The sequence below is a fragment of the Sorex fumeus genome, unplaced genomic scaffold (genome assembly GCF_029834395.1).
Source record: "Sorex fumeus unplaced genomic scaffold, SorFum_2.1 ptg000039l, whole genome shotgun sequence".
Classification (NCBI taxonomy): domain Eukaryota; kingdom Metazoa; phylum Chordata; class Mammalia; order Eulipotyphla; family Soricidae; genus Sorex; species Sorex fumeus.
In genome coordinates this window covers 3,030,693-3,045,089 of record NW_026606096.1, presented here as the reverse complement: position 1 = coordinate 3,045,089, position 14,397 = coordinate 3,030,693, and the positions used below count along the sequence as shown (strand labels likewise).

The window sequence follows — 14,397 nt, the reverse complement described above, 5'->3', positions numbered from 1 at the left end:
TTTCCTTAAAGCTTGCAGGAACTAGGTGTATAAGGTTTTGCTGCAACATGTTCATGGTAAACAAACTAAGTAGAGCTCTTATTTACAAATTTTGTAACAAATACTTCTGGAGGGGAAAAAGAAGAATTCACTAATTTCCAGAAGACAAGTTTAATTGCCAGACATATACAAACACACATTCACACACACATCCACACAATACTTCAGGGTTCTTTTTTTTTTTTTATACATGTTATACAGGGCATAAGCTGAGTACTATACCCCTAACACCCCATTGAAAAGGAACAACAAAAAAGCCCCAAGTGTACCCTCCCCCCGTAATCTAGAAAACCCTCCCTTCACCCGATGTACAAAGTGTACACACATGGCGGCGCCCACTGGCCACACAGAGCACGCTCAGACAGATGTCCCCAGTTCAGTCATCCCACTGGTTTACGGGACTTCCCTACTAGTGGTTAATACAGTCAGCACCACTGTCCACTGAGAATTAGGCTTTGTAAAAAAGTGTTACTTAAGATACGGGATTCAAAAAGAATCATTCTATGTTAAGTTTATCCTAAAACCAAGAGAAAATGGGTTGTAGATGGAAACTTGTTAACCGTTTGATGTCAAACAATAAACTAAGTCCCCTTTCAAAATATTCTGCAATTTCATGCAGAGACCAGAACAGCTGTCTAACCTCTAGGGCAATCAGCCTGTTATGTTGCCCAGAAATATATTAGGTTTGTTCTGTCTAAATCTGAAGGCCATCAAGAGCCCCGGCTCCCTCCTTTCCAAACTTCAATGGGGTGTAAGGGAAAGAACTGTTCGAACACCCTTTCCATGCAACCGTGATGAGAGCCACAGGAACGCTAAAGCTTTCCCTGTTGACCCCGGTACGGAATTATTTACTTGCCTTTCCAATACTTTCAAAGCACCTCCTAAATTGGTTTATTCACAGAAAAGCACTATTCCCTTCTCCCATTAGTACTCTCAAATTTACTTGTTCCTTGAATGGACATGCTGGAGGTTCAGATCTGATACGGCAGCGTCCCCTGAGCACACCAAGAGCGACACCTAAGCACCACACTGGGTGTATCCCTAAGCACTGTCGGGCATGCCTCGTGCCCTCCCGCCCCCCCTCCCCCAAAAAAAACCACTCAAGTTCCATTTAATTGCCCATATCCACTAGTATCAAAAACTTGTACTGGATTTGAGCCTCAAATTTCACTCCTGATCTGTTTAATTATGAGAAAATGCTGTCTGAACTAGTACCATGAATAGTATTGAATTGAGGATTGAGTCCAGAGCAGACCAGTTAAGTGGTGGGGGTTAAAATAGGCATCCAAGATCCTTTGTGGGAAATTACCCACTTATATTTCAGGTTAAAACATCTGCCACTTGTTACCTCCATAAAGGAGGGCACTATCACTGATCCTCTCTCATGGACTCACTAGGAAGAGATGTTTTGGAAAGCAAGACAGTCTATCATGCCTGAAGTTAAAATGTGTTCTCTGGGTCCACACCATTGATCTCAATCTGAGATGAGGAGGGCTTAAAGCAGCAGCACGTTACAGACAGATTTAATCAATGTGATCTCCCCATTTCTAGATGTTAGGGTGATGAAATCTAGGAAAAAGGTATCTTCCGAACTTGAATGTAGTGTCAGCATAGCTGCTGCAGTTCAGGTCACAGAGAATTTAGATAACAGAAACAAGCACCTTCAAGGGTAATGTCCCTCCTCCTGAGCACGCGAACTAACACAGTGAATATAACAGCCATTGGTGCGTGGGCACAGCTGAGGCAAAGAGGGAGCTTAGTCAAGTCAGAGACGGTGCCAGTGCCAATCCATGCAGCTTATGGCTTGTAACCCATCCTGATCCAAGAGCAAGGCTATTGAGCACCTGTGTCCAGTTGTGACCACACAGCTGTCCTCCTGTTAGCATGCTCAACTTGAGGGGAAGACTGAAGTGTTTCAAATCATCAGTTAAAGGTGGAGAAAACAAAGGTTCTTCAGAGCTTCCCTTGGGGACATAGATTTTTTTTTTTGTCCAGTCTACTACGAGTATGTAATACATTTTTCAACCCATTAGTAAAATTTTTAAAAAAAGATCCCAAATGAAAAGCCCACCAAATGCACACAAATAACCTAGAAGGCATGATCTAAAGTATGTGCATAAATCAGAGATTTGTACAAATCATTAGACTGTGTGACATACATACAGTAATATCAAGGCGTAAAATTTTAAAAGCCCCTTTCCCTCAACCTTCATGAAGCAGAGTCTAAGAAAAGCCCAAATGTTACTAGGAATGTAAGACTCAAAAAGTTATAAATTCCTAAAAAGTAGAAGTCCACGGTAAAAATACTGATAGGCCTTTTACTCTAAGAGCACAAACCATGTGAAAATTGGCTACCTGAACAAGCCCACTAAAGCAAATAGAATACTCTTCAATACTCTCATTGCAAAGGTCATTAGAAATTCAGTGATCACGAAAGATCCAATTGCCATTTGTTCAAGTTCTGCACTTTTGGCTAAGTACTAAGTCTCCCAATTCACTCTTGTGCACACACAGGAAGACTGTGTGAAATGACAGTCACTGGGCAGTTTTTTTTTTCTTTCAATTACCAAACAAGGTTATTTCTTAAAGTGTCTTAGAAATTAGTAAAAATATTTCTTAAATAACATTTAAACGACTGCAATAAAGCCATATTGTCTGAAAAAATCTACTGCTGAGGAAGCAAATTTAAAGAGAAGAGGAAGTTAAATTTCAGTAACAGTAAGGCTCCTATTAAAAGTTGCTCCTATTAATTTCTGGTATCAGGATATAGAGGAGAATAAACCCTTCAGATACATCTCCTGACTACTTTCAGATGGCATGTAAAATTCTTTCATTAATTGTTCACAAGCCTTCTGGCTGCTTTAGTCCTACTGCTAAAACCCCTGACTTAAAACAACACGAGCAGTTTCAGGAACATCAGGGAAAAGAAAAACATACACTGAGTAAAGGGAACAGTATATGCTCACTGCGGGCAGATAGAAGAACAGAGCCAGGAGGAATCACGTCCTACAGCACAAGAGGGGTGCTGCGGCGGGGTGCTGCAGTAGTGTCCGATGGGGTAGCAGGGAGCCAAGAAATGCAAACGGAAAGAGAGGTAATAAAAAGGAGAAGACTCTATTCTCAAATAAAAATAGAGCCTGGTTCATGGGATCTAAATGCACTCTACAAGCATAAAAGAATTTCAATTCTGTTTTCATAAAGGAAAAATCCCAAGTCTTTGTGATTGAGTTTCACATTAACTAGTACTTTATTTTCTTAAAACTAAACATTGTCAGTTTGAGAAGAAATTCACTGTGATGTATCAATCTTGCCATTTAAATTCTAAAATCTGGGGGGTGGAGGGAGGTTCTTGATAAAATTTTATCCAAGAAACAGAATAGATACAATACATAGATATTTTAAAACATGAACCATTCATCAGAAAACCAAATGAAAAATCAAGAGTAATTTGTTTTGGCGGGTCTTAAAAAAAAAAGTTCCTTCAGGACTGTAGCAGGATAAAAGGATCACTGGCTCTGAGTCTCTTTGAAATAGCAAGGGATGAAACTTTTTTAAAAACTCATGTGCTAAAACAAGATGAGGAAACTCCATTCTCTGCTTTGCCTCCTATGGAAGTTATGAACACTCTTGAGATAACAATCCAGAATTCATCTTTATCTCCTCCCTGCCCCATCAGTGAAGTTAAAGTCATAACTTTGACATCCATTTTTGTGTATACTGATATATAAACCTGTTATTAGAGAACTGCTTTTTTGTTTGTTTCAGTCCAGGGCAAGGAAGAAGCAATCATTTGGAACTAAAACTCTTCTATATATTTTGATTACTGTTCCAACTTACTACCATTTAGTGAAAAGCAAAATTTCCGTAGTGTTCACCTCAATCTCTTGCAGTACAACTGTGGTACCCCTTCCATTAAAGATACAAAGATGAAGCAATCGATCCAGTGATTCATTTGACATGGCTTTCATTGGGAAAGGGAGGGGAGGGGGCGTGGCAAAGAGAAGACTAGTAGATAAAAAGGAAAATTAAACATACAATGGTTTTCTTAAAAAAGAGAGAAAATGTTACTTTCAACAAAAGGAAAAAAAGCACTGAAAGCCCGTGAGTCAAGCCACCGCCAAAGCCATGTTCTAGCTTAAGTAGGTTTTCTCCCTCCCCCCTTTTTTCTTTTTTTTTTCTTTTTTTTTTTTAATAAAATCTCTCCCCAAACCATCAACATTTTAATCCTCCCCAGACTGGGCTTCATCTTCAGACCCTTCATCCCCAGATTTCTCAGGTGGTGGGCTTGCAGATGCTTTCTTTTCGGGGGGGCTCTCGGGTTCCTCATCTTCTTCTTTGGGAGAAGGAGTCTTTTCCTTTGATGCCTTGGAAGCTGTGGGGCGACCCACCTTCCCTTTGCCTTTCACTGGACTTGGCGTCACTGAAAGAAGAAAAATATCAATTTGGAAAAAGAAGAAAAAAAATGCATTTTTTGATTTTGGGCTACACCCAGGTGTGTTCTGGACTTACTCTTTCTCTGGCCTCAAAGAAAATGTCTTTAATAAAATACAAAAGAAAGCAATAGGGAGGCCTGAGAGGTAGTACAGGGGTACAGGAAGTAAGGAAACTGCCTTGTATACAGCCAATTCTGGGCTGGAGCGATAGCACAGAGGGTAGGGCGTTTGCCTTGCATGCAGCCAACATGGTTGACCTGAGTTTGATTCCTCCGCCCCTCTCGGAGAGCACGGCAAGCTACCGAGAGTATCTTGCCTGCACAGCAAAGCCTGGCAAGCTACCCACGACGTATTCAATATGCCAAACACAGTAACAACAAAGTCTCATGATGAAGACGTTACTGGGCCCCCTTGAGAAAATCAATGAACGGGAAGACAGTGACAATGACAGTGACAGTGACAGCCAATCCTAGATTATTGCCTGGGCCACTGAGCTTCACCAGGGGTCACAGCTGAGATGACCAGGAATAGTCCTGAGCACTTTTAGGCATGGTGATACACAATGCTTACAAAAGGAAGAAAAAAAAAAGAATAAAAATAAAATTGTTACAAACTACTAAAAACCAAAGTGTGTAATAACATGCATATTATCCCTGAGTAATAACAACAGCAAATATCCTGAGACACACCTACTTCAATTTCTAAAAAACTGGTTATAAAAACGATCACAGAGTGGTCTCTGGTCACTTTTCACCAATATTATGCTCACAGTAATGCTGCTTAGTGCTCATTAAAAAAAAAAAACAGGACTGGAGACACAACACAGTGGTTCTATCCCAGCATCACATGAGCTCCCCGAGTACCAAGCTGGGAGCAGCCCCTGAGCTCTGCCAGGTATAACCCAAAAACCAAAGATACTACTGAAAATGCACTCCCTCCTAAGTTGTATGTGAAACTACAGTTTATGAGTTAAACAAGAAAGAAGGGGAGAGAGCCACAATTGGAGGATGGAATATAAGCTCTGCACCCTGGAGGCCCAGGCTTGATCACTCCCACACATAGGGAGTGACTTCCGACTCCACGCAGGACTAGAGCAGCCCTGGAACACAACTGGATGTTGGCCCCCAAACCAAAAATAAATAAACAAGAGTAAGATTTACTTGAGTAGACTTTTTTTTTTTTTCACACCCTGTGGTGCCAGCAACAAATCCAGGGTTTCTCACACATGAACTGCTACTCCTTAAGCCATCTCCCTGGCCCCTGAGTAGATTTTTGACAGAATTTCTGGTAGTTCTGCTCCAAAGTATAATAAGTGAAGTTTACAAATCACTAGTGTTTGGGTTTTTGGCCACACTTGGCATTGCTCAGGGCTTCCTCCTGGCTCTGTGCTCAGTGACCCTCTAGGCAGTGTTCAAGGGACCGTATATGGTGCTGGATATTGAACCCAGGCCAACAACATGCAGGGCAAGCACACCTACCTATTGCACTCTCTGGTCCCAAATTAGCAGCAATATCCACCAGAGTTTAAAAAGTAATATCTATCTATCTATCTATCTAAACATCTGGCACAAACACAAATCAAAGCTCAAAGAAAATAAATCTATGCATCAGAATGTGGTTTTGTTCTGTTAGCCAGAGAATAATTGGTGCAAGGGGTCAGAATACAGAACTGAAACACTGCTGCAAACAGCACTGCTGGAGATGCTGAAGAGGTGTTTCTACCACTATGCGTGATACAAACCAGTCATTTCCAAATCCTGCTTAGGCAAAGCTACAGGTGGGAGACAGGGCTGAGTCACCAGACTAGGGAGGACTGGAACCCCTAATCAGAAACATATCTTAGGCCAGAGTACTTGCCTAAGTCTTTTACTCTTAGCAAATATGGGACTACTGTCAAGTCTTAATGAAGAATTTCTGTCAAAAAAGATTGCTGGTCTTGACATGTGCAAAGCAGTAACCAAATTTCACTTCTGTAGAGCTCACCTGTTGCCTTTAGTCTGGGTTTGGGCATTTTCTTTTCTTTTCTCTCAGGTTTGGATTTTTTAACCATCTTTTTGTTTTTCTTTTTTGAACTGCCATAGTCACTATCATCATCGTCTTCCATGAGGAAATCTTCATCGCTGCCGGAATCTTCTGAGGGAAAGAAGAATTTCAACGTCCAACTTAATGTATATATCCTTCCAAGTGAACAAAGGGAAAGAGCACTAAGAATGACTGGTACAGGGCAACTGGGAAGCAAATACTCTTGGGCTTTATTTGCAGCTATTTGCCTAACTTGGTTGGCATTGCCACTGACACCTCCTATAAAATGGGCTTACTGTCATGCATGTTAAGGTTATACCACTTGTTCGAAAGTGGGAAGAAACAGATATTGCATTAAGACATAATTTGCATAAAAATCAAAGCCATGGAGCCAGAGTACACCGTTAAGGGGCTTGCTTTGCATGCACAGACCCTGGGTTCAATCCCTAGCACTAAGCACCACTAGGAGTAAGTCCTAAGCACTGCTGAGTCTGGCCCAAAAATACAAAAAAATAAAAAATAAACGAAGCTATCAAACCACTAGGTAGTTCCACCATTTCCATATAGTATTGATAAGAATGGATAAAAGCAACTGACTTGGGGATTCAATTATGAATAAATAAAAATGAAACTATATATAAAGCAAGCATATATAATTGATCTAACTTGTGAAAAGGTAAATTCTGTTACTAACATTTTTTGGAATGGAGGTAGAGGCCCATATACTTCTCTACCAAGCTAATAAATCTTAATCAAACACATACCATGAACTATTCTAACAATTGTTTAGTCAGTACTGCAATAATTGAAGATCATAATCATAAAAATATTTATAGATATTTATCTGTGATGCTGGGGCTTGAATCTAGGTCTCATGCATGCAATCTGCTTTTGTTTTTCTTTTTGGTTCACATCCGGCAATGCTCAGGGGTTACTCCTAGCTCTGCACTCAGGAATTACTCCTGGAGGTGCTTGGGGGACCATATGGGAAGCTGGGAATCGAACTGCATGCAAATGCCCTACTCACTGTGCAATATTGCCCCAGCCCCTGCAATCTGCTTTTGATCTTTGAGTCACATCCCTGGTGAGTAACTGAATCATTTGCTTATCTACTTTGGCTTTTATTTTTGGGTCACATAAGGAAACAAAAAGAACTTCTGCTCAGGGATCACTCCTGGCAGGCTCAGGGGATCATATGGGGTACTGGGGATTGAACCCCGGTGGACCATGTGCAAAGCAAGTGCCCCACGTGCTGCACTATTGCTATAGTCCTTATTTATTTTTAGTTTTGATGCCACACCTAGCTGTGCTCAGGGGACCATATGTGGTGCCAGGATTAAAACCTGGGTTGAACCTGAAAGCAAGGCCCGGCTGTCCTATCTCTCTGGACCTATTTAAACCTCTTAATATCTATCTATATCTCATCTCTCTACTTCATTATCTAATCTACTAGCCTATATTTGCTCAAGTTTACTTATTTATTTATTTACTTGGTGTTTAGGTCACACTGGGCCCGCTCAAGAAATAGATCACACCAGTAATGCTCAGGGGCTATCCCTGCTGGGTGCATAGGGGTTCCTCCCATCAGAGCTGGGGGCACCATGACATGCTGGAAATCAAATCTAGGTCTCCTGCATGGAGCATATGCTCCCTCCCTCCGGTCCTATCTTCTCTTTTTTCCTGATCTTTAGGGACCACATCCAGCTGCACTGAGGTAGGGAAAGGCCATGATGACCCAGTCTGGCTGTGGAGTCCTCAGGTTCACCTGGGCTCCTCCACCAAGGGATGCTGGGAGTGTGGGGGAAATGGGGAGGTATCAAGGAATGTATTTACTGGGACCTATGTCGGGGTCTTCTACATGGTAAGTATGTTCTCAATCCTGGCCCTAATTTTTATCTTTAAAGTAGATTTTTAGGGACCAGAGTGACAGTATGGGGGGTAGTGCGCTTGCCTTGCCATGTGGCTGACCCAAGTTTGATCCCCAATACCACATCTGTACCCCCCCAGCACTGCCAAAAGTGATCCCTTGAACACTGCCAGATGTGGCCCCCAACACAAAATAAAGTAGCTATTTAAATAGTGAAGTTTTCATCTCTTCTAATCATTAAAGAATCTGATCGGAACATTTAGCATCCACGAGAAGCCTGAAGCAAGCAGGAGAGAATAGTCACAGAGTGATCTGCTGACTTCACGTACTCTCCTGGAATGGCGCCTCATCCTCCTCTTCTTGTTCTTCTTCACTGCCCACGTCTTCCATGAGCATCTCTCTCTGTTTTGACGCTGCTTTAGAGGCTGCCTGTCGTTGCTGGCGCACATTTTTATGATCTTCTTTTTCATCTTCACTGTCCTCTGTAAAATAAGTTGTGACGCGATGATCAAAGAGTACTACATTTATTTGATAGGTGACCAGAAAATCCAATACAGTAACCAATATGAGCTATAAACTGCAGCTTTACTTCATTGAAAATGGGTAAAATCTATCCTTACAAACTGCCCTGATGGGTGTTGGAAATAATATGACTGAAACCCAGTCATGAACAACTTTGGAATGGTGTACCTCACTGTGATTTAATTAAAAGAAAAAATAAATAAAATCGATAATTATAAAAAACCCCTCATGATATAGGTGTTGGAACACTGTATGACTGAAACCCAATCATGAGCAACTCTGTACTTGTGGATCTCATAGTGACTCCACCCCCCACCCCCCCCCAAATATACACAAAATGAGGGCTGGAGCGATAGCACAGCAGGTAGGGCGTTTGCCTTGCACGCAGCCAACATGGCCGACCTGAGTTTGATTCCTCCGCCCCTCTCCGAGAGCCTGGCAAACTACCGAGAGTATCTCGCCTGCACGGCAAAGCCTGGCAAGCTACCTGTGACGTACTGATATACCAAACACAGTAAGAACAAAAATCTCCAATGGAGACGTTACTGGGCCCACCTGAGAAAATCGATGAACAACGGGAGGACAGTGACAATGACACAAAATGAGGGGCTGAAGAAATTATACAGTGGGTTTGAAGGCGCTTGCCTAGCATGTGGCTGACCCTGGCTTGATCCCTGGCACCATATATACCTGAACATCACCAGGTGCGATCCCTGAGCACAGAGCTAGGAGTGAGCTTTGAGTGTGTCCTAAACAACCAACCCAACCCCAAATTCCCCAAAAGGTATAAACTAGTCATGGGAATATAAGGTATAGCGTGATGACTACAGTTGATAATAATACTGTATTCAATATTTGAATTAGAGACCTCTAAAGCTTTCATCACTGGACCAGGGAGTTGACTCAAAGAGCACTTTGCACATGGGACCCCTACATTCAATCCTGAGCACACAAAAGGTCTTCTGAGCAACTCTAGCAGTGACCCATGAGCACCACGCTGCAACTGTCCCCGAGCACCTCAGGGTGCAGTCCAATGAGGAAATAACACAAGGAGCTCTCATCACAAGAAAGAAATTGCCCTAATGTGTGATGATAAAAATGTCCTATAATACAAAAGAGAATCTAAAGTTCAATAATAAACTAATTGCGATTGTGCATCTGGCACTGTAGGATGCTGGGCTCAATGCCCAACACACACACACACACACACACACACACACACACACACACACACACGTATGCACTCACACATTCAAAAAGTGAAAGGGTGACCTGAGAGGGTAAAACCAGAGAGATAAGTGATGTTAAAACTCAAGTGGTTAGGGGCTGGAGTGACAGCACAGTGGGTAGGGTGTTTGCTTAGCAAACCCAACCTGGGTTCGATTCCTAGCATCCCATATGGTTCCCTGAGTACCACCAGGAGTAATTCCTGAGTGCAGAGCCAGGGGTAACCCCTATGCATTGCCAGGTGTCATCCAAAGAGCAAATAAATAAATAAATAAATACAATTAAAGTGGGCCAAATGAAAGAAAATAAACTTTTTTTTTTTGAGCGGGAGAGGGAGAGTCACACCTGGTGGTACTCAGGACTTAATCTTGGCTCTGTGCTCAGGGGACCGTATGTGGCACCAGGACCGAACCTGGGCCAGATATTTTAAAGGCAAGCACTTTATACATTATACTATCTCTCTGTCCCTCAACTCTTAGAAGAGTAAACTTTTAAAAACACTAACAGTACATAACCAGGGTTTATTCTATTTGACCACAAAGTTTAATTTTTTTAATGAAAATTCTTACAAAACGGGTTGGGGACATGACTCAAGTGGTAGAACACAGACCTTATCCTGGGTTTAATTCTTCGCACTGCGACCTGCAGAGTACCACTGGTATGACTCCCCAACAACAAAAACACTTACTCGCGAGAATACAGGGGTGACTGCCTTGCATGTAGTAAGCCTGGCTGATCTGGCACCATATCCCTGAGTCGTGCAGTTCTGGAGGTCCCCAAACACCATTAGGTGAAGCCCTGGAGGCCTCTGAGATCTGCAGGGTGGCTCTGCCACCAAATGACCCGAGCAGCACATGCACACTTGACTCCTTGGTCTGAATCACTGGTCTTTTGGCCAAGAATTGCCAAGAAGGGCCCTGGGGCTTCCAAGAGCTGCTTGGGAGGCCTCAAGAAGGAAAACAACAATAACAAAAAAATTCTTACAATTAGACTACTTGTGGCTACTGTTTCTAAAGACCACCTTCCGGGGGCTAGAGAGAAAGCTCAACGGTCTAGCACGTGCTTTGCATGCAAGAGGCCCAGGTTCAATCTCTGGTACCACATGGTTCCCTGAGCACTACCAGGAGCCACTCCTGAGCACAGAGCAGAGAGAATTCCCTGAATACCACTAGTTGGGCGCCCCACCCCCCCACCAACCCAGAAAACCCAAAAGACTACTTTCCAGCTAATAGGTGTGGGCCTGTCCTTTGCCTTTCATCCCTGAGCTGCTCATGCTCCTTTTACACCTCTCTAGCAATCAGTATATGTTTCACATGTCTTGTTGATGAAAATGTTCTTAAATCTTGACTACAGATGATAATAATCTGTAAATAGCTTCATTTATAAATAGTCTTATTTTATTTGTTTTTATGAGGTGGGGGCAATGCTTGGTGAGCCACGCAGTATCAAGGACATGGGCTATGGCTTGGTGCATAAACACTTTTAAAACACGAAGCTGTGGGGGCCAGAGAGTGAGTACAGCAGTTAAGGTGCTGGCCTTGCACATGGATGATTCCCAGTACCACATATGGTTTACTGAGCACTCTGCTGAACAAAGAGCCTGGAGTAAGCCCTAAGCCCTGAGCTTTGCTAGATGGTTCCCAAGTTACAAGAACAACAGCAATAACAAAATGCCGTAACAACTCACTTAGACTCACTGAATTAGAAATTCTGTGGTGATATACAGCATATTAAAAAAAATGGTGTTACAGTAACTATAATAGCCACCAGAATTCAGAATAATTATAAGCTGTTTGAAGATAGAAACACAATTGTAATAACGCCAGTATTTACAAGAGTATCTGCCATAACTTAAAGAACACTTAAATATCCAATCAGGGATGGCTCGAAAGAGTGATGGCAAGTGTGTATGGGAAGTTCAAGGGCCTGAGTTCAATCCCCAGCACTGCATGGTCCCGGGAAGAGCACTGAACCTACAGCTATTGCCAGCAGTGGTCCTGTTTAAGAAAAAAAAAAAATTCCATGTAGGACCAGAGATGTGGCTCAGTACAACATACAGCTCGGCTCACATGTCCTGATGAGCCGCTCAGTATACTTCACTAAAAAATAAAAATTAATTTAAAAATACAATACAATAAGTAGAATTACTCCTATCAGGTTAAAAGTAGCTTACTACCTGCTGAGTGAGAATCATCTTTCTTGGTCTTCACATCTTTTTCTTCAGAATCCTCGCTGTAAAGGGGAAAAGGGAAAAAGGAAAATGCTTAAACATCTTGCGTCAAATGAAGTGGGCACAATCTCCAGAATTTGATTGAGAAACAACACTGAACAATACCTTATACACAAAGTTTTAAACAGATGCTCATTATTTCCCTACTTTACTAGGATACTGGTGAATAAGCATAATTTTAACTTGCTTTGAAAAACATTCCTACCAAAGACCAAAAGCAAGGATAAGAATTTCTCACCTATAAATAGCACAGTGGTAGGGTGTTGGCCTTGCGTGTGGCTGGCCAGGCCGAACCGGGTTCAATTCCTCCCCCCTCTCGGAGAGCCCGGCAAACTACTGAGAGTATCTCACCCGCACGGCAAAGCCTAGCAAGCTACCCATGACGTATTCAATATGCCAAACACAGTAACAACAAGTCTCACAATGGAGATATTACTGGGCCTGCTCGAGCAAATCGATGAACAACGAGAAGACAGTGCTACTGTGCTACAGGATAAGGCCTGGTTTACAAAAACGATCAATAGGAAAAAATTTTTGTTGTCAGATGCAGGTATAAAACTACTACTAAAAATAAATTCTAAAATATATCACACCCGAATCCATAAGGAATACAGAGGAAAACATAGGCAGATCTCCCCATGATAATAAAACCAAGGCATCTCACCAAGCAAGTGGGAACAAAGATAAACAAACGCGACTACATTAAATTAAGAAGTTTCAGGGGGTTTGGTGCCGCCAGCAGGTCAATCTGTACCTGTGAGGCGAGTGCATCAGCAGCCTCATGGCGCCTTCAGACTTCCAGATACCCCAAAATTGCTGCTGTGCCTTTGGCCAGACCCCAAAAACTTGGGGCAAAGTTTACCAAGAAAGTAAACGGCCAAAAGTTAGGTATGTGGGAAACACACCCACAAACCACCTCTGGCTCAGCTATATAATTGGAGGCATGGCCTCTCTGGTTCCTGATTGAACTGCAAAATGGCCATGATCCCAGAGACTTAGAAACGAATCTCGGAACCCAGCGGCTTTAGGTAGAAATGCGTCTGGTCTCTGCAGTAGGCTACCGGTGCTGGGCCAACCCAGGTGGGAATAGGTTTCGTGCCTTGGCCTACTCCCCCTGGTGGCCCAGTGGCCGCCATCCGTTTGAGGCCACTGGATAGTCAGATTTGGGCCCCCCGTGACGAGACACACAGGGCCTCACGGGATGAGGGTGGAGCCGGGCTTGTCCTCCCCACCCCAACGAGACCTCAAGTCATTGCCCACGAATGGCCTCTCTGGCTCCTGATCAAGCTGCTTAACGGCCAGGATCCCAGAGACTCAGAAACAAATCTCAAAATCCAGTGGCTTTTGGCAGAAATGCATCCGGACCCCACAGTACGTTACTGTTGCCGGGCCACCCCAGGGAGGAAAGGGTGTTGTCCCTCTGCCTGCTCCCTCTTGGTGGCTTGGTGGCCGTCATCCTCCAGAGGCCATTGGACAGTCAGGCTTGGGCCTGCAGTGACGAAACTTGTTGGGCCTCATGGGATGGGGGTGGGGAGGGAGCCGGGCCTGTCCTCCCCATCCCAACGAGACCCCCAAGTTATCGCCCACGAATGACCTCTCTAGCTCCTCATCAAGCTGCTCAACGGCCTTGATCCCAGAGACTCAGAAACAAATCTCGAAACCCAGCGGCTTTTCACAGTAGGTTACTGTTGCCGGGCCACCCCAGGGGGGAAAGGGTGCTGTCCCTCCGCCTGTTTCCTTCTGGCGGCTCAGTGGCCGTCATCCTCCAGAGGCCACTGGACAGTCAGGCTTGGGCCCACAGTGATGAATCTTGTTGGGCCTCATGGGATGGGATGGAGCCGGGCCTGTCCTCCCCACCCCAACGAGACCATAAATCATCGCCCACGAACGGCCTCTCTGGCTCCTCATCAAGCTGCTCAATGGCCATGACCCCAGAGACTCAGGAGCAGATCTCGAAACCCAGTGGCTTTTGGCAGAAATTCCTCCAGATTTAAGTGTTAAAATTTCGGAATTTCAAAACTACATGGCCGTACTGCAGCCACGCAACATCATATGTT

The 14,397-nt window shown here is 43.5% G+C and overlaps 1 protein-coding gene across 2 annotated transcripts in view; it reads right to left on the bottom strand.

The window, feature by feature from the left end:
• Positions 1–1,495: 1,495 nt before the first annotated feature.
• The window catches only part of NUCKS1 (nuclear casein kinase and cyclin dependent kinase substrate 1), a 39,900-nt gene continuing 26,998 nt past the window's right edge, over positions 1,496–14,397 (bottom strand). The window contains exons 4-7 of one of the 2 annotated variants that reach the window (XM_056118895.1): positions 12,287–12,342; positions 8,691–8,843; positions 6,456–6,602; positions 1,496–4,459 (exon numbers count right to left, since the gene is read on the bottom strand). In XM_056118895.1, the coding sequence (XP_055974870.1) occupies positions 4,260–4,459; positions 6,456–6,602; positions 8,691–8,843; positions 12,287–12,342 (556 nt within the window). In that variant the 3' untranslated portion in view covers positions 1,496–4,259. Of the gene's footprint in view, positions 4,460–6,455; positions 6,606–8,690; positions 8,844–12,286; positions 12,343–14,397 lie in introns of both variants that reach the window. The other variant, XM_056118894.1, reaches the window with a different exon arrangement.